The 18,475-nt window shown below is 50.7% G+C and overlaps 1 protein-coding gene across 1 annotated transcript in view; it reads right to left on the bottom strand.

The window, feature by feature from the left end:
- Positions 1-18,358, bottom strand: part of LOC116970098 (lysine-specific demethylase 5C-like) — a 36,922-nt gene extending 18,564 nt beyond the window's left edge. The window contains exon 1 of the mRNA XM_033016826.1: positions 18,160-18,358. Within this exon, the coding sequence (XP_032872717.1) occupies positions 18,160-18,306 (147 nt within the window). The 5' untranslated portion in view covers positions 18,307-18,358. The remainder of the gene's footprint in view (positions 1-18,159) is intronic.
- Positions 18,359-18,475: the final 117 nt, after the last annotated feature.

Genomic DNA, 18,475 nt, shown 5'->3' with positions numbered 1-18,475 from the left:
CTGCGGTTCCTTCTTGAACAAGTACAGCCCTTCGTAGAAGCTTTTAACACAAGGGTGCAAGAGGCGACACACAGCCAGTAGACCGTGCTGCCTTACAGCGCCAGAGACCCAGGTTCGATCCTGGCCTCGGGCGCTGTCGGTAAGGAGTTTGCACGTTCTCCCTGTGTCCGCGTGGGTTTTCTCCGGGCGCTCCGGTTTCCTCCCGCACTCTGAAGACGTGCGGGCTTGCCGGGGTAATTGCCTCTGTAAATTGTCCCTGGTGTGCAAGATAGAACTGGTGTACGGGGTGATTGCTGGTCGGCACGGACCCGGTGGGCCGAAGGGCCTGTTTCCACACTGTTTCCCGTGACCTGCGTGGGTTTTCCCCGAGATCTTCTGTTTCCTCCCACATTCCAAAGGCTTGTACAGGTCAATTGGCTTGGTATAGTGGGTGTAGGATAGTGTTAGTGTGCGCGGGTGGACCCGGTGGGATGAAGGGCCTGTTTCCGTGCTGTATCTCTAAACTACACCAAGACTTGGTTGTATTTACGTATAGGATCAGATAACATGCAGAACAAAGCTGGTCATTGTACCTCGCTCGGCCCATGTGATAATAATCAACCTCAAACTCTCCAGCTGGTTTGATTTTGCCTTTTGCAGTGAGTGCAAGGGGTTGCTTCCTGCTCAACTAACTTTGCTCGCTGAGTGGGCGGGGGAGGGGAGGGGAAGCGGGGGGGGGGGGGGGAGGTGAGAGGTGAAGCGGGTAGTGAGGTGAGGGGGAGTGGGCAGGGGAGGGGGAGAGGGGAAGTGAGGGGGTGGGCGGGGGAGAGGGGAGTGGGCGGGGGAGTGGGAGGGGTAGAGGAGAGGTGGAGGGGGGGGGGACGACAGGGGGAGCAGGAGGGGATCGGGGAGCGGGAGGTAGAGGGGGGGAGCGGGAGGTAGAGGGGGGGAGCGGGAGGTAGAGGGGGGGAGCGGGAGGGGGAGAGGGGAGGTGAGGGGGAGTGCAGGGGAGGTGAGGGGGGGAGGAAGAGATGAGGGGAGGGGGGGAGTGGGAGGTGGAGGGGGGGGAGGAAGAGATGATGGGAGGGGGGAGCGGGAGGTGGAGGGGGGGGGAGCGGGAGGGGGAGAGGGGAGGTGAGGGGGGGAGGAAGAGATGAGGGGAGGGGGAGAGGGGAGGTGAGGGGGGGAGGAAGAGATGAGGGGAGGGGGGAGTGGGAGGTGGAGGGGGGGAGCGAGAAGGGAGGTGAGGGGGAGGGGGGGAGGGGAGGGGGGGGGGAGGAGGGAGGGGGGGGAGGGTGAGGGGTAGGGGGAAGGGAGGGGGAGAGGAGGGGATGGAGGAGGGGGGAGGGGGGAGGAGAGGGGAGGGGCGGAGGAGGGGAGAGGGGGTAGAGGAGAGGTGGAGGGGGGGGACGAAGGGGGAGCAGGAGGGGAGGGGGGAGCGGGAGGTGGAGGGGGGGTAGCGGGAGGGGGAGAGGGGAGGTGAGGGGGAGTGGGGTGCGAGGGTGAGGGGGAGCAGGAGGGAGGGGGGAGGTGAGGGGTAGTGGGCAGGGGAGGGGGATGGTAGTGGGAAGGGGAGGGGGTGTGGGCGGGGAGGGAGGGTTAGTGAGCGGGGGAGGGGAGTGGGAGGGGGAGAGGTGAAGGGGGAGGTGAGGTCAAGCAGGAGGTAAGATCTTTGACCTCCACAGCCAACAACACTAACTGTGATTGATGGTATCACACTGTGGCACGTTGCACAGGACAAGGTCAGGAGAGGGGGAAGGACAACACACTTGGGTCTTTCAGTCCCTGGCTACCCACTGCCCACGTCACCCCTGACCCAGTTACACGGGTTCAAGAGACGCCAGCATTGTCATGTATACAGAACAAGCAAACTCTTACTTGCAGCAACAGGCCTATAAACAGGCCCAGATACACAGACAAACACAATATTGTTTAAATTAAGAACCAGGATCATAGTTAAAACTGACTAGGCCTTTATTCTTTGCAACGCAGGAGGATGAGGAGTGATCTTATAGAGGTGTACGTGGTAAATGAAGGGCCATCAGTCACGTAGAAACATAGACAATAGGTGCAGGAGTAGAGGCCATTCGGCCCTTCGTGCCTGCACCATTCAATATGATCACGGCTGATCATCCAACTCAGTATCCTGTACCTGCCTTCTCTCCATACCCCCTGATCCCTTTAGCCACATCTAACTCCCTCTTAAATATAGCCAATGAACTGTGTGGCCTCAACTACCTTCTGTGGCAGAGAATTCCACAGACTCACCTTGCAGTGTAGGATAAATAGAAGGAAGTAGCAACTTAAGGGGCTGTCCCACTGTACGAGCTAATTCAAGAGTACTCCCGAGTTTCCCCTGATTCGAACTCGGAGAATTACGGTAATGGCCGCTCGTAGGTACTCGCAGCTATTGTGGGAAAATATCGTGGACAAATCTTCACGAGCTTACCGCGTTCCCCGAGTACCTGCCGTTAGCGTTACGAGCCGCTAAGAGACGTCCTGAGCTCCGACATACCCGCTACGTACATTCTACGTGCTTACCACGAGTCAGATTGTTTTTTTTTACCCTGGAGAGCTCTTGAATTACCTCATACAGTGGGACTGCCCCTTTAGCAAGAAGCCTAGAAGAATAGAGTGGATGTGGAGAGGATGTTTCCACTAGTGGGAGAGTCTAGGACCAGAGGACACAGCCTCAGAATTAGAGGACGTTCCTTCAGGAAGGAGATTTCTTTATCAGTCTGAAGTTGTGTTTCGGCCCGAAACGTTGCCTATTTCCTTCGCTCCATAGATGCTGCCGCACCCGCTGAGTTTCTCCAGCAATTTTGTCTACCGAGGAATTTCTTTAGCCAGAGTGTGGTGAATCTGTGGGATTCGTTGCCACAGGCGGCGGTGGAGGCCACAAGTCAGTGGATATTTTTAAGGCAGAGATAGATAGATTGTTGGTCAGTGCGGGTGTCAGGGGTTATGGGGAGAAGGCAGGAGAATGGCGTTAGGAGGGAGAGGTAGATCAGTAATGATCGAATGGCGGAGTGGACTCGATGGGCCGAATGGCCTAATTCTACTCCAATCACTTATGTACGTTATGCTGCCTGACTGCCTGAGTTACTGCTGAGTTAGGCGTGGGGCATTAACGCTCTGAACTGTCACCTCTGACTCATGGGCCTCGAGGACACTGTCCACAGACACAGCTGATTCAGTTTACATCACAGAACACACTATAAGCTCCTGCTCAACATGAGGCACAAACAGGCTCCATACACACACACACACATACACACTCACGGGACACATCACACACACACTCACGGGACACATCACGGGACACATCACGGGACACATCACACACACTCACGGGACACGCACACACACTCACGGGACACAACACACACTCACGGGACACACACACACTCACGGGACACACACACACTCACGGGACACACACACACATACACTCACGGGACACACACACACTCACGGGACACACACACACATACACACACTCACGGGACACACACACACTCACGGGACACACACACACATACACTCACGGGACACACACACACTCACGGGACACACACACACATACACACACTCACGGGACACACACACACTCATGGGACACACACATCACACAGACAGACACACACACACACACTCACGGGACACACACACATACACACACTCACGGGACACACACACACTCACGGGACACACACATCACACACACACTCACAGGACACATCACACACACTCACGGGACACACACACTCACGGGACACATCACACACACACACACACACTCACGGGACACACACAGGACACACACACACTCACGGGACACACACACACTCACGGGACACACACACACACACACACTCACGGGACACACACACACTCATGGGACACACATACACACAGACAGACACACACACTCACGGGACACACACACACTCACGGGACACACACACACACACATGGGACACACAGACACACTCACACACCCATGGGACACATCACACACTTGGGCGGCCAGAACTGAGCATGCAGCCTAACTAACCAACCAACGTCCTGCATCACAACTTCCTGCCTCGAGGCCCTGACTTGTCAGAACAAGCACGCCATAAACAAAGCCTTCTTCACCACAACAAAGCAAGAATTGTGAAAGTCAACAACAACACACTAAAATGCTTCAGCTCCAAGTACGAAACAAAACCCTTTCTCCACCTTACAAGCGGAGTCCCAGCGTAAAGTGGGAATGTAATGAAGATGTGTTCTGGGAGTGTACAGGATATGGAGAGGACTGCTTGTGATGTTCGGGCAATAGTGCCTCTGTCAGCACAAATGTCCTTTGCAGTGCCTCTCAAGCCCGCAGCACAAGAACGCTATTTGGAGCAATGGTCATCCTATTTACTTTAGACTTTACAGAGATACAGTGTTGGAAAAAGGCCCTTCTGCCCACGCCGACCAGTGATCACCCCGTACACTAACATATAAACATAGAAAATTGGTGCAGGAGGAGGCCATTCGGCCCTTCGGGATTGGGCAGTTTCCACCCCAGCAATATGAACATTGGCTTATCTAATTTCAGGTAGTCCCTGCTTTCTCCTCCCCTTCCCAGCCCTCCCTCAGCCCACTGGCTCCACCTCTTCCTTTCTTCTTCCCGTCCCCCCCACCCTCACATCAGTCTGAAGAAGGGTTTCATAAAAACATAGAAAATAGGCGGAGGAGGCCATTCAGCCCTTCGAGCCTGCACCGCCATTCATTGTGATCATGGCTGATCGTCCCCAATCAATAAACCGTGCCTGCCTTCTCCCCATATCCCTTGACTCCACTAGCCCCTAGAGCTCTATCTAACTCTCTCTTAAATCCATCCAGTGACTTGGCCTCCACTGCCCTCTGTGGCAGGGAATTCCACAAATTCACACAACTCTCTGGGTGAAAAAGATTTTTCTCACCTCAGTCTTAAATGGCCTCCCCTTTATTCTAAGATTGTGCGTGGCCCCTGGTTCTGGACTCGCCCAACATCGGAAACATGTTTCCTGCCTCTAGTGTGTCCAAACCCTTAATAATCCTATATGTTTCAATAAGATACCCTCTCATCCTTTTAAACTCCAGAGTGTACAAGCCCAGCCGCTCCATTCTCTCAGCATATGACAGTCCCGCCATCCCGGGAATTAACCTGGTGAACCTACGCTGGGCTCCCTCAATAGCAAGAATGCCCTTCCTCAAATTAGGGGACCAAAACTGCACACAATACTCCAGGTGTGGTCTCACCAGGGCCCTGTACAACTGCAGAAGGACCTCTTTGCTCCTGTACTCAACTCCTCTTGTTATGAAGGCCAACAGGCCAAAACTGCACACAATACTCCAGGTGTGGTCTCACCAGGGCCCTGTACAACTGCAGAAGGACCTCTTTGCTCCTGTACTCAACTCCTCTTGTTATGAAGGCCAACAGGCCAAAACTGCACACAATACTCCAGGTGTGGTCTCACCAGGGCCCTGTACAACTGCAGAAGGACCTCTTTGCTCCTGTACTCAACTCCTCTTGTTATGAAGGCCAACAGGCCAAAACTGTACACAATACTCCAGGTGTGGTCTCACCAGGGCTCTGTACAACTGCAGAAGGACCTCTTTGCTCCTACATTCGATTCCTCTTGTTATAAAGGCCAACAGGCCATTGGCTTTCTTCACTGCCTGCTGTACCTGCATGCTTACTTTCATAGACTGATGAACAAGGACCCCCAGATCCCGTTGTACTTCCCCTTTTCCCAGGTCACGGGGATAGAACATGCAAACTCCGTACAGACAGCACCCGCAGTCGGGATGGAAACAAGACAAGACTAAATGGCAAAGCTTTTTCCGATGGATCTGGGCACAATATTCACACACTCACGGGACACATTATGAAGATAATGCAAGCATGTGACACGAAGCTGCCAACAATCCAGCAGGCCTTTAAAAAAATCTGCAGCAGAGAATAAAGATCACAGCCTAAATTAAAATACAAGTTGGGCCAAATATATAAAGGGAAACACAAGAAGGGGAAGTCAGGACAGCAACAAACTATGGGCGGAGTTAATAATCGTTTCATAAAGAACAAAGGAAAAGTTATTAAATTGTCTGGGGATGAGATTGATGAAGCAAATGGGGGAAATATCATTCCGGTTGGGCCAGGGTGTTTAAAAGACAGCCTCTGGTGCCCTGTTGCTTGCTGGAGACTGTCAGCCATGTTGGGCTGGTCTCTGCTCGCTGACATGGTTGTGGTGTGCAGGGATCATCGCGTGGTAGATAGCACTTGCCCCAGGCTGCCTAGCGACTGGCCCAAACCCTCAAACACACACACACACACACACACAGAGACAGACAGACAGACACACACTCTAACACACACACAGAGAGACACACACTCGAACACACACACAGAGAGACACACTCGAACACACACGCACACACAGAGACATACACACTCGAACACACACACACACACACACACACACAGAGACACACACTCTAACACACACACAGAGACACACACTCGAACACACACACACACACACACACAGACACACAGAGACACACACACACACAGAGACACACACACTCTAACACACAGACACACATACGCACACACACATACACAGACAGACAGAGACAGACAGACACACACACACTCTAACACACACACAGAGAGACACACACTCGAACACACACACTCGAACACACACACACGCACACACACACGCACACGGAAGGCAGAGGCACCGGGGAGGGGGAGGGCTCAAACTGGGTCAGTTTAAATCTTTAATGAGAGATTTGCTGAAAGGGCAGGCTCAGAAATCACACCTCAGTCCAGGGCTGACGTACACCAGGCCTGGGGGGAGTTGTGCAGGGGGGGAGAGGGGGGAAAGCTGGGCGGGGGAGTGAAAGGAGGGGGTTCGTCAGGTGGGCTTAAGGCGGGAGATGGGGGGGGGGGGGAGTGGAAGGGAAGGGCGTAATGGGGACAGCATCATTGTAGGGGGGGGGGGAGAACGCCAGGTTTGGGGGCAGGGAACAGTCTAACAAAGGACGGGTGACATTCCAGCTCGGGACCATTCATCTGCTGAATCTCCCAACCCAAAATGACAGCCATCCTTTTCCTCTGGGGATGCTGCCTGACCTGCTGAGTTACTCCAGCACTTGGTGCCTATCTTTGGAGTGTTTCTACAGTTAGTCATTCCTCTGGCTGGGTAGCAAACACAACAACAACAAAAGCCTCTCACTGTACAATAGACAATAGGTGCAGGAGTAGAGGCCATTCGGCCCTTCCAGCCAGCACCGCCATTCAATATGATCATGGCTGATCATCCCCAATCAGTACCCCGTTCCTCCCTTCTCCCCATATCCCCTGACTCCGCTATCTTTAACAGCCCTATCTAGCTCTCTCTTGAAAGCATCCAGAGAACCGGCCTCCACCGCCCTCTGAGGCAGAGAATTCCACGGACTCACAACTCTCTGGGTGAAAAGGTGTTTCCTCGTCTCCGTTCTCATATCAGCCATGATCATAATGAATGGCGGTGCAGGCTCGAAGGGCTGAATGGCCTACTCCTGCACCTATTTTCTATGTTTTCTATGTTTCTATGTTCTAAATGGCCGACCCCTTATTCTTAAACTGTGTGTGGCCCCTGGTTCTGGGCTCCCCCAACATCGGGAACATGTTTCCTGCCTCTAGCGTGTCCAAGCCCTTATGAATTTTAGATGTTTCAATGAGATACCCTCTCATCCTTCTAAACTCCAGAGTGTACAAGCCCAGCCGCTCCATTCTCTCAGCATATGGTAGTCCCGCCATCCCGGGAATTAACCTGGTGAACCTACGCTGAGTGTACAAGCCCAAGTACAGGTGACAATAAAGGGATCTAAACCCAGTCAAAATCATCCCAATCGCTTGCCCCCTCCCGGGCATGACCCTTGTCTGTCAGGCTTGTTGACTTGGATGATCTGTGACCCACTTCCCCCCCACAGAAATACAGTGCCAATGCCGAACCTAATGCCAAGTTAAACATCGTCTCAGCACGTCTGCACGTGGTCCATATCCCCTCATTCCACCACTCCTAGCTGCGTGATAAAGGCACACCACTCTTGCTCGCCACCCAGACACTGTACGCGGCTCGATTGTGACTATGCAATTCCGCTGACTGGATAGCACGCTTCAAAGCCCTATACCCGACAATAAACCAAACTGGAAGACAGAACCGCAGATGTTGGTTTAAATCCAAGGTGGACACAAAGTGCTGGTGTAACTCAGCGGGTGAGGCAACATCTCTGGAGAGAAGGAATGGGCGACGTTTTGGCTCAGACTTTTTCACACAGCCTGTCCTCCATATGACATTGATCGCCCAGGCTTGCATCACCCATGGTTAGTCATGACCGAGAGGGGGGGCGACTGTGTTGTCCATTGAGGAAGAGTACCACGAGGGTGAAAATAAACCAGGAAGCAAAAGGCACAGGTTTTACTCGCCAATGACTGGAGCCCAGAGATTCCTCAATTCTGCCACAGAAACAACTTTCAGGAGTCAAGAGTATTTTATTGTCGTGAGTCCCAGACAGAACAAGGACATTCTTGCTTTCTGCAGCACAACACAACATGTCAACAGAGTATGATTATGACAAACGTGAAGTAAGTGCATTTATTGGCCAAGTATTCACATACAAGGAATTTGCCTTGATGCTCCGCCCACAAGTAACAACGTGACATACAGTGACAGTTACAAATGACTCAGAAAACACTAAACATTAATAATAATAAAACATTAATGGTAAAACACTATTTTAGAGAGAGAGAAAAGAAAAGTGTGTGTGTGTGTGTGTGGACGACAGATGGCACAATGGGCTAAGTGTTCGGCTGGCAACCGGAAGGTAGCCGGTTCGAATCCCGCTTGGAGTGCATACTGTCGTTGTGTCCTTGGGCAAGACACTTCACCCACCTTTGCCTGTGTGTGTGGATGTAATTATGTGAAGCACTTTGGGGTCAATGCAAGTTGACTAAAAATGTGCTATATAAATAAAGAAATTTAATTTAATTTATATAATAGACAATAGGTGCAGGAGTAGGCCATTCGGCCCTTCGAGCTAGCACCGCCATTCAATGTGATCATGGCTCACAACATACACTCTATACACATACTCACAACATACACACACATATATACACACGTACACACACACACACACACATATATATACACACACACACACGTACACACATATATATACACACACACACACATATATATACACACACACACGTACACACATATATATACACACACACACACATATATATACACACACACACACACACATATATATACACACACACACATATATATACACACACACACACACTGAAAAAACAAACAAAACAGTACAACAATAGTACTAAGTTGTCTCTTGTAGTTCATGAGCCTATATGAGGTGTCATTTACATTGAACAGAGAAAACTACAGCACAGGAGCAGGATTTGGCCCACTGTTGTGGGACGAGTCAGAGTATAGAAGAGAGATCGACCGATTGACCGAATGGTGCCAGCACAAGAACCTGGCTCTCAACACCAGCAAAACCAAGGAACTGACTGTGGACTTAGGAAGGGGTAGGATGGGGACCCACAGTCCCGTTTATATCAACGGGTCGATGGTGGAAAGGGTCAAGAACTTCAAATTCTCAGGATGGCGGGACTGTCATATGCTGAGAGAATGGAGCGGCTGGGCTTGTACACTCTGGAGTTTAGAAGGATGAGAGGGCATCTCATTGAAACATGTAAGATTATTTAGGGTTCGGATACGCAAGAGGCAGGAAACATGTTCCAGAGAGAGAGGGGGAGGGGAGAGAGAGGGGAGGGGAGAGAGAGGGGAGGGGAGAGAGAGGGGAGGGGAGAGAGGGGGGGAGAGAGAGAGTCAGGGAAAATTTGCAGGAATGGCAACATCAAGAGTGAGATAATGTTTTTTAAAAAGTGAGAGAATGCAAAGGCAATGCAGTGTGGGGGAGAGGGTGTGCAATAGATACAAGTGTGGGAGAGAGACCGACGGCTGCAGGAACTGCGACTATGTGGGGGAAGAGAGACAGCATGCAGTAAATGTGACGTGTTAGAGATCGGGCACATGCAGGAAATGCAACAGGGGGAAGATAAATTGTGGAAGACATGCTGTGGGGGGGAGACGGTGCAGGGAATGCAACGTGGGGAAGGGAAATGCTACGTGGTGAGAGAGTGGTGCAGGAAATGCAGAGAGAGAGAGTGTCAGATAATCGGCAAGGGATTACAGAGTGGAGGTGCGAGCGAGAATGTACGGGAAATGCAAATGGGGTGAGATATGGGGCCAGTATTCCAACAGCCAGCGTACCGACAACATGCTAGAGACACAGCCAAGTGGACACAACATGCCGGAGAGGGAAGCAGGGGAAACACACGGACTAGCACACAATGTGCTGGACATGTATAGGCAATAGACAATAGGTGCAGGAGTAGAGGCCATTTGGCCCTTCGAGCCAGCACCGCCATTCAATGTGATCATCGCAAATCTCATATGTTTCAATGAGAAGCCCTCTCATCCTTCTAAACTCCAGAGTGTACAAGCCCAGCTGCTCCACATTCTCTCAGCATATGACTGTCCCGCCATCCTGGGAATTAACCTGGTGAACCTACGCTGGGCTCCCCCAATAGCAAGAATGTCCTTCCTCAAATTAGGGGACCAAAACTGGAGTCTACTCCATTTCATATTTTCCCCTCAATGCCTTCTTCCCGTAACCTTTGACACCCTCACCAAACATGAACCTGCCAATCTCTGCTTTAAAATAACCAATGACTTGGCCTCCACCCCTGTCTGTGGCAATGAATCCCACAGATTCACCACACTCTGACTAGAGAAATTCCTCCTCATCTCCTTCCTAAAGATACATCATTTAATTCTGAGGCTGTGCCCTCTGGTCCTAGACTCTCCCACTAGTGGAAACATCCTCTCCACATCCACTCTATCAGGCCTTTCACTATTCGCTAAGTTTCAATGAGGTCCCCCCCCTCATCCTTCTAAACTCCAGCGAGTACAGGCCCTGTGCTGTCAAACGCTATCAAACACTCATCATTCAGGCCACTATGACCAAAACGGAACGCATTTCTCCAAATTATTAAGGGTTTGGACACGCTAGATGCAGGAAGAATGTTCCCCATGTTGGGGGAGTCCAGAACCAGGGGTCACACACAGTTTAAGAATAAGGGGTCGGCCATTTAGGACTGAGATGAGGAAAAACTTTTTCACCCAGAGAGTTGTGTGAATCTGTGGAATTCTCTGCCTCAGAGGGCGGTGGAGGCCGGTTCACTAGATGTTTTCAAGAGAGTTAGATAGAGCTCAGGTAGACAGAACATCACCCAGGGATGCTGCCTAACCTCGCTGAGTTAAGTAAGTGCGTTTATTGGCCAAGTATTCACATACAAGGAATTTGCCTTGGCGCTCCGCCCACAAGTAGCAACATGAGAGTTACCAATGACTCAGAAAACACTAAACATTAATAATAATAAAACATGAATGATCAAACACCATTGATCAAACATGTGAACCAACAAAATACCAGATCAAAGGGAGGCTACAGACTTTTGGCTGCAGCTACTCGTGGATAAAAGCTGTGTTTATGTCTGGCTGTGGCAGCTTTGACAGTCCGGAGTCGCCTTCCAGAGGGAAGTGATTCAAAGAGTTTGTGGCCAGGGTGAGAGGGGTCAGAGATGATCTTGCCCGCTCGCTTCCTCCAGCATTTTGTGTCTACCTTCGATTTAAACCAGCACCTGCAGTTCTTTCCTATACGTTAGATTTAGCTCTTAGGGCTAACGGAATCGAGGGATATGGGGAGAAAGCAGAAACTATGATTGTGGATGATCAGCCATGATCATATTGAATGGCTGTGCTGGCTCAAAGGGGCCGATTGGCCTCCTCCAGCAACTATTTTCTGTTTCTAATTGCAGCCTCATCAACTGCAACATAACATCCCAACTTCTAAATAGAAACATAGAAGATAGGTGCAGGAGGAGGCCATTCGGCCCCTTTGAGCCAGCACAGCCCTTCAATATGATCACGGCTGATCGTCCACAATCATAGTTTCTGCCTTCTCCCCATATCCCTTGACTCCACTAGCCCCTAGAGCTCTATCTAACTCTCTCTTAAATCCATCCAGTGACTTGGCCTCCACTGCCCTCTGTGGCAGAGAATTCCACAAATTTACACAACTCTCTGGGTGGAAAAGTTTTTTCTCACCTCAGTCCTAAATGGCTTCCCCTTTATTCTAAGACTGTGCGTGGCCCCTGGTTCTGGACTCGCCCAACATTGGGAACATTTTTCCTGCATCTAGCTTGTCCAGTCCTTTTATAATTTTATATGTTTCTATAAGATCCCCCCATCATCCTTCTAAACTCAAGTGAATACAAGCCTAGTCTTTTCAATCTTTCCTCATATGACAGTCCCACCATCCCAGGGATCAATCTGGTGAACCTACGCTGCACTGCCTCAATCACAAGGATGTCCTTCCTCAAATTAGACCAAAACTGTACACAATACTCCAGATGTGGTCTCACCAGAGCCCTGTACAACTGCAGAACCTCTCTACTCCTATACTGAAATCCTTGTTATATTTTGGCCCGAAACGTTGCCTATTTCCTTCGCTCCATAGATGCTGCCTCACCCGCTGAGTTTCTCCAGCGTTTGTGTCTACCATGGAAGGAGAGGCTGGTTTGTATGAAGGGCTGGGTTACCTCTTGTTATGAAGGTCAACATTCCATTAGCTTTCTTCACTGCCTGCTGTACCTGCACGCCAACTTTCAGTGACCGGTGTACAAGGACACCCAGGTCTCGCTGCACCTCCCGCTTACCTAACCTAACCCCATTGAGATAATAATCTGCCCCCTTGTTTTTGCCACCAAAGTGGACAACCTCACATTTATCTATATTATACTGCATCTGCCAACTCACTCAACCTGTCCAGGTCACCCTGCAACCTCCTAAGGATGAAAGGACTGGACCTTCAAGGAACTTCAAATACCCTGACTGATGAAGGTAAATGTATTCCAGAACAAGGGGTCACAGTTTAAGGATAAGGGGGAAATCTTTTAGGACCGAGATGAGGAATACATTTTCCACACAGAGAGTGGTGAATCTGTGGAATTCTCTGCCATAGAAGGTAGTTGAGGCCAGTTCATTGGCTATATTTAAGAGGGAGTTAGATGTGGCCCTTGTGGCTAAAGGGATCAGGGGGTATGGAGAGAAGGCAGGTACAGGATACTGAGTTGGATGATCAGCCATGATCATATTGAATGGCGGTGCAGGCTCGAAGGGCCGAATGGCCTCTACTCCTCCACCTATTTTCAGAAACCCTATCCACCTGTGACACCATTTTGTACCTGCACTTCCAGATTCCTCAATTCCACGACACTCCACAGGCCCTTGCCATTCACTGTGGAGGCCCTGCCCTAGTTTCACTTCCCAAAATGCAAAACATCTGACACCTACCTGCATTAAACGCATCACATTTCCCCGTATCAAATTCCCAACAACCATTCCTCTGATCAAAATCCTGCTGTAATTTCTGAGAACCATCTTCACCATCCACTAACCCCACATACAACAAATGGCCAGTACTCATCCCCGAGGCACACCATTAGTCACAGGCCTCCAGTCCAAAAAGGGAGAGCCAGTGGATGTAGTGTACCTGGACTTTCAGAAAGCATTTGATAAGGTCCCACATAGAAACATCTAAAATAGGTGCAGGAGTAGAGGCCATTCGGCCCTTCGAGCCAGCGCCGCCATTCATTGTGATCATGGCTGATCGTCCCCAATCAATAACCCGTGCCTGCCTTCTCCCCATATCCCTTGACTCCACTAGCCCCTAGAGCTCTATCTAACTCTCTCTTAAATCCATCCAGTGACTTGGCCTCCACTGCCCTCTGTGGCAGGGAATTCCACAAATTCACACAACTCTCTGGGTGAAAACGTTTTTTCTCACCTCAGTCTTAAATGACCTCCCCTTTATTCTAAGACTGTGAGTGTGGCCCCTGGTTCTGGACTCGCCCAACATTGGGAACATTTTACCGTCATCTAGCTTGTCCAGTCCTGTTATAATTTTATATGTTTCTATAAGATTCCGCCCCCCCCCCCCCCATCCTTCTAAACTTCAGTAGATACAAGCCTAGTCTTTTCAATCTTTCCTCATAAGACATAGGAGATTAGTGGGCAAAATTAGGGCACAAGGTATTGGGGGCAGAGGGTTGGCATGGATAGAGAAGTGGTTGGCAGACAGGAAACAAAAAGCAGGGATTAACGGGTCCTTTTCAAAATGGCAGGCGGTGACTAGTGGGGTACCGCAAGGCTCGGTGCTGGGACCCCAGCTATTTACAATATACATGAAGGGATTCAAAGTAACATTAGCAAATTTGCAGATGACACAAAGCTGGGTGGCAGTGTGAACTGTGAGGAGGATGCTATGAAGATGCAGGGTGACTTGGACAGGTTGGGGGAGTGGGCAGATGCATGGCAGATGAAGTTTAATGTGGATAAATATGAGGTTATCCACTTTGGTATAAAAAACAGGAAGGCAGATTACTATCTAAATGGCGTCGTTGGGAAAAGGGGAAGTACAAAGGGATCTGGGGGTCCTTGTTCATCAGTCAATGAAAGTAAGCATGCAGGTACAGCAGGCAGTGAAGAAAGCTAATGGCATGGTGGCCTTTAAAACAAGAGGAGTCAAGTATAGGAGCAAAGAGATCCTTCTGCAGTTGTACAGGGCCCTGGTGAGACCACACCTGGAGTATTGTGTGCAGTTTTGGTCCCCTAATTTGAGGAAGGACATTCTTGCTATTGGATGGTGGGACTGTCATATGCTGAGAGAATGGAGCGGCTGGGCTTGTATACTCTGGAGTTTAGAAGGATGAGAGGAAATCTCATTGAAACATATAAGATTGTTAAGGGTTTGGACACGCTAGAGGCAGGAAACATGTTCCCGACGTTGGGGGAGTCCAGAACCAGGGGCCACACACACACACACAGTTTAAGAATAAGGGGTAAGCCATTTATAACGGAGACAAGGAAACACTTTTTCTCACAGAGAGTGGTGAGTCTGTGGAATTCTCTGCCTCAGAGGGCGGTGGAGGCCGGTTCTCTGGATGCTTTCAAGAGAGAGCTAGATAGGGCTCTTAAAGATAGCGGAGTCAGGGGATATGGGGAGAAGGCAGGAACGGGGTACTGATTGGGGATGATCAGCCATGATCACGTTGAATGGCGGTGCTGGCTGGAAGGGCTGAATGGCCTCTACTCCTGCACCTATTGTCTATTGAAACAAGTCAAGTCTATTTGTCACATACACACATACAAGATGTGCAGTGAAATGAAAGTGGCAATGCCTGCGGGATTGTGCAAAAACTACAGAACAGAACCAGTATTTATATTTTAGAAAAAAAAAATTAAAAAGATACAACCCAACAGTAAATGAGTCACTGGTGAGATTAGAGTTTACAGTCCTGACGGCCTATGGGAAGTAACTCTGTCTCATCCTCTCTGTTTCCACAGCGTGACAGCAGAGGCGTTTGCCTGACCGTAGCAGCTGGAACAGTCCGTTACTGGGGTGGAAGGGGTCCCCCATAATGTTGCTGGCTCTGGATCTGCATCTCCTGGTGTATAGGTCCTGCAGGGGGGTGAGTGTAGTTCCCACAGTGCGTTCGGCCGAACGCACTACTCTCTGCAGAGCCTTCTTGTCCTGGGCAGAGCTGTTCCCAAACTAGATTAAGATGGTTTCTACAGCCCCAGGGTAGAAGCACCGAAGGATCCTCAGAGAGACTCTGAATTTGCTCAGCTGCCTGAGGTGGTAAAGGCGCTGCCTTGCCTTATTCACCAGTGCAGCAGGCAGTGTGTGTGAACAACCCTCCACCATCACCCTTCCATAAAACCAATTCTCAATCCTTCTTGCAATTGAGGGAGTGCAGCGGGGGTTCACCGGGTTAATTCCCGGGATGGCGGGACTGTCATATGATGAAAGAATGGGTCGACTGGGCTTGTATTCACTGGGATTTAGAAGGATGAGAGGGGGGTGTTATAGAGACATATAAAATTATTGTGGGATTGGACAGGATAGATGCAGGAAAAATGTTCCCCATGTTGGGGGAGTCCAGAACCAGGGGCCACACACACAGTTTAAGAATAAGGGGTCGGACTGATATGAGGAAAAACTTTTCCACCCAGAGAGTTGTGTGAATCTGTGGAATTCTCTGCCACAGACGGCAGTGGAGGCCGATTCACTGGATGTTTTCAAGAGAGAGTCAGATTTAGCTCTTAGGACTAATGGAATCAAGGGATATGGGGAGAAGGCAGGACTGGGATACTGATTGTGGATGATCAGCCATGATCATATTGAATGGTGGTGCTGGCTGGAAGGGCCGAATGGCCTCCTCCTGCACCTATTGTCGTTGTTTCTATGATCCAGTCAGCTAACTCTCCCTGGATCCCATGCAATTCAACCTTCCAGAGCAGAATCTCGTCAAACGCCTTGCTGACGTCCTTACAGACAACGTCTATGGCTTTGACCATGTCAAGCGTTTTGGCTACTTCTTCAATCCTTGTTTTGGCCCCCCTCCCTCCTGTCACAGAGCAGTAAACAACACCCCGAGGCGATTCACATCCCAGCTCTGATATTATAACATATGAAAGGTAGACAAAAATGCTGGAGAAACTCAGCGGGTGAGGCAGCGTCTATGGAGCGAAGGAGTGGGTGATGTTTCGGGTCGAGACCCTTCTTCAGACTGGTGTGGGAAGAAGAAAGGAAGACCAGGCTGTGGGGGAGCTGGGAAGGGGAGGTGAAAGCAGGGACTACCTGAAATTGGAGAAGTCAACGTTCATACCGCTGGGGTGTAAACTAAACTACCCAAGCGAAATATGAGGTGCTGCTCCTCTAATTTGCGGTGGGACTCACTCTGGCCATGGAGGAGGCCCAGGACAGGAAGGTCGGATTGGGAATGGGAGGTGGAGTTGAAGTGCTGAGCCACCGGGAGATCAGGGTGGTTAGTAAATACTTCTCTTTCTCCATTTTAGCAACCCCCCCCAAGCTGGATTTACTTCATTATCAGCCCTTTGCAGTCACGCAGAAATATTGTACTCCATTACTTCCCCTCTCTAACTTTAGACCATAGGACAGCTTAGTACAGGAACAGGCCATTCGTCCCACAGTGCCAAGACGACTTGTATCTGCCTGGATATAATCCACCACCCACAATCACTTCGGCCCACTGCCAGTGCATACTCCAGGTAATATCCCCTCCCTATCCTGGAGCATATACCCAGTATCACTCCCTCTCCATAGCAGCGCATATACCGAATACCAACCCCTCTCTATCCCCTGAGCAAATACCAAGTATCACCCCCTCTCCATTCCAGCAAATACACCAGGTATCACCCCCTCTCTATCCCTGAGCATACTCGCAGCTTCTCTCCCTCTCTATCCCTGAACACATACTCAGTACCGTTCCCTCCCACTCCCAGAAAATACACCAGGTACCACTCCCTCTCTATCCCTGAACACACTCACAGTGCCACGTCCTATCCCAGTATCACTCCCTCTCTATCCCTGAGTGTTCTCACACTACCACCCCCTCTCTATCCCAAAATATCCACCAGGTATCACCCCCTCTCTATCCCCGAGCACATACCTAATTTCACCCCCTCTCTATCGCAGTAAATACAACAGGTACCACTCCCTCTCGATCCCTGGGCGTACTCACAGTACCACCCCCTCTCTATCCCAGAAAATACAGCAGGTACCACTCCCTCTCTATCCCCGAGCATACTCAGAGTACCACCCCCTCTCTATCGCAGTAAATACAGCAGGTACCACTCACTCTCGATCCCTGGGCGTACTCACAGTACCACCCCCTCTCTATCCCAGAAAATACAACAGGTACCACTCCCTCTCTATCCCCGAGCATACTCACAGTACCACCCCCTCTCTATCCCAGAAAATACAGCACTCACTCTCGATCCCTGGGCGTACTCACAGTACCACCCCCTCTCTATCGCAGTAAATACAACAGGTACCACTCCCTCTCTATCCCCGAGCATACTCACAGTACCACCCCTCCCCACACACACACAGCCACGTACACACACACACAACAAAACCTCCTCTCACCAGGGGGGGCCGGATCTTGCAGATGCCGCTCCTCTCGGCCACCGGCCGTATCTTGGCGATGTAGCCCAGCGGGTCGCCGAACTCCTCCCAGCTCGGCTCGAAGACCGGGCACTCGGGCGGCGCCACAAACTCCTCGAAGTCCGACATTGGCGGCCGCGCTCGAGCTGGGAGTGGGGTGGGGTGGGGGGTGTGGGAGGGTGGAGGGCAGGGGGTCACGTGTGTGTGTGGGAGGGTGGAGGGCAGGGGGGTCACGTGTAGGGGGGGGGGGTTCCTGGCTGAGAGACTTGGGAGGGGGAGGGGAGGGCTACGGTAACTA

The sequence above is a fragment of the Amblyraja radiata genome, unplaced genomic scaffold (genome assembly GCF_010909765.2).
Source record: "Amblyraja radiata isolate CabotCenter1 unplaced genomic scaffold, sAmbRad1.1.pri scaffold_526_ctg1, whole genome shotgun sequence".
Taxonomy (NCBI): domain Eukaryota; kingdom Metazoa; phylum Chordata; class Chondrichthyes; order Rajiformes; family Rajidae; genus Amblyraja; species Amblyraja radiata.
This window is presented reverse-complemented; position numbering and strand designations above follow the sequence as displayed.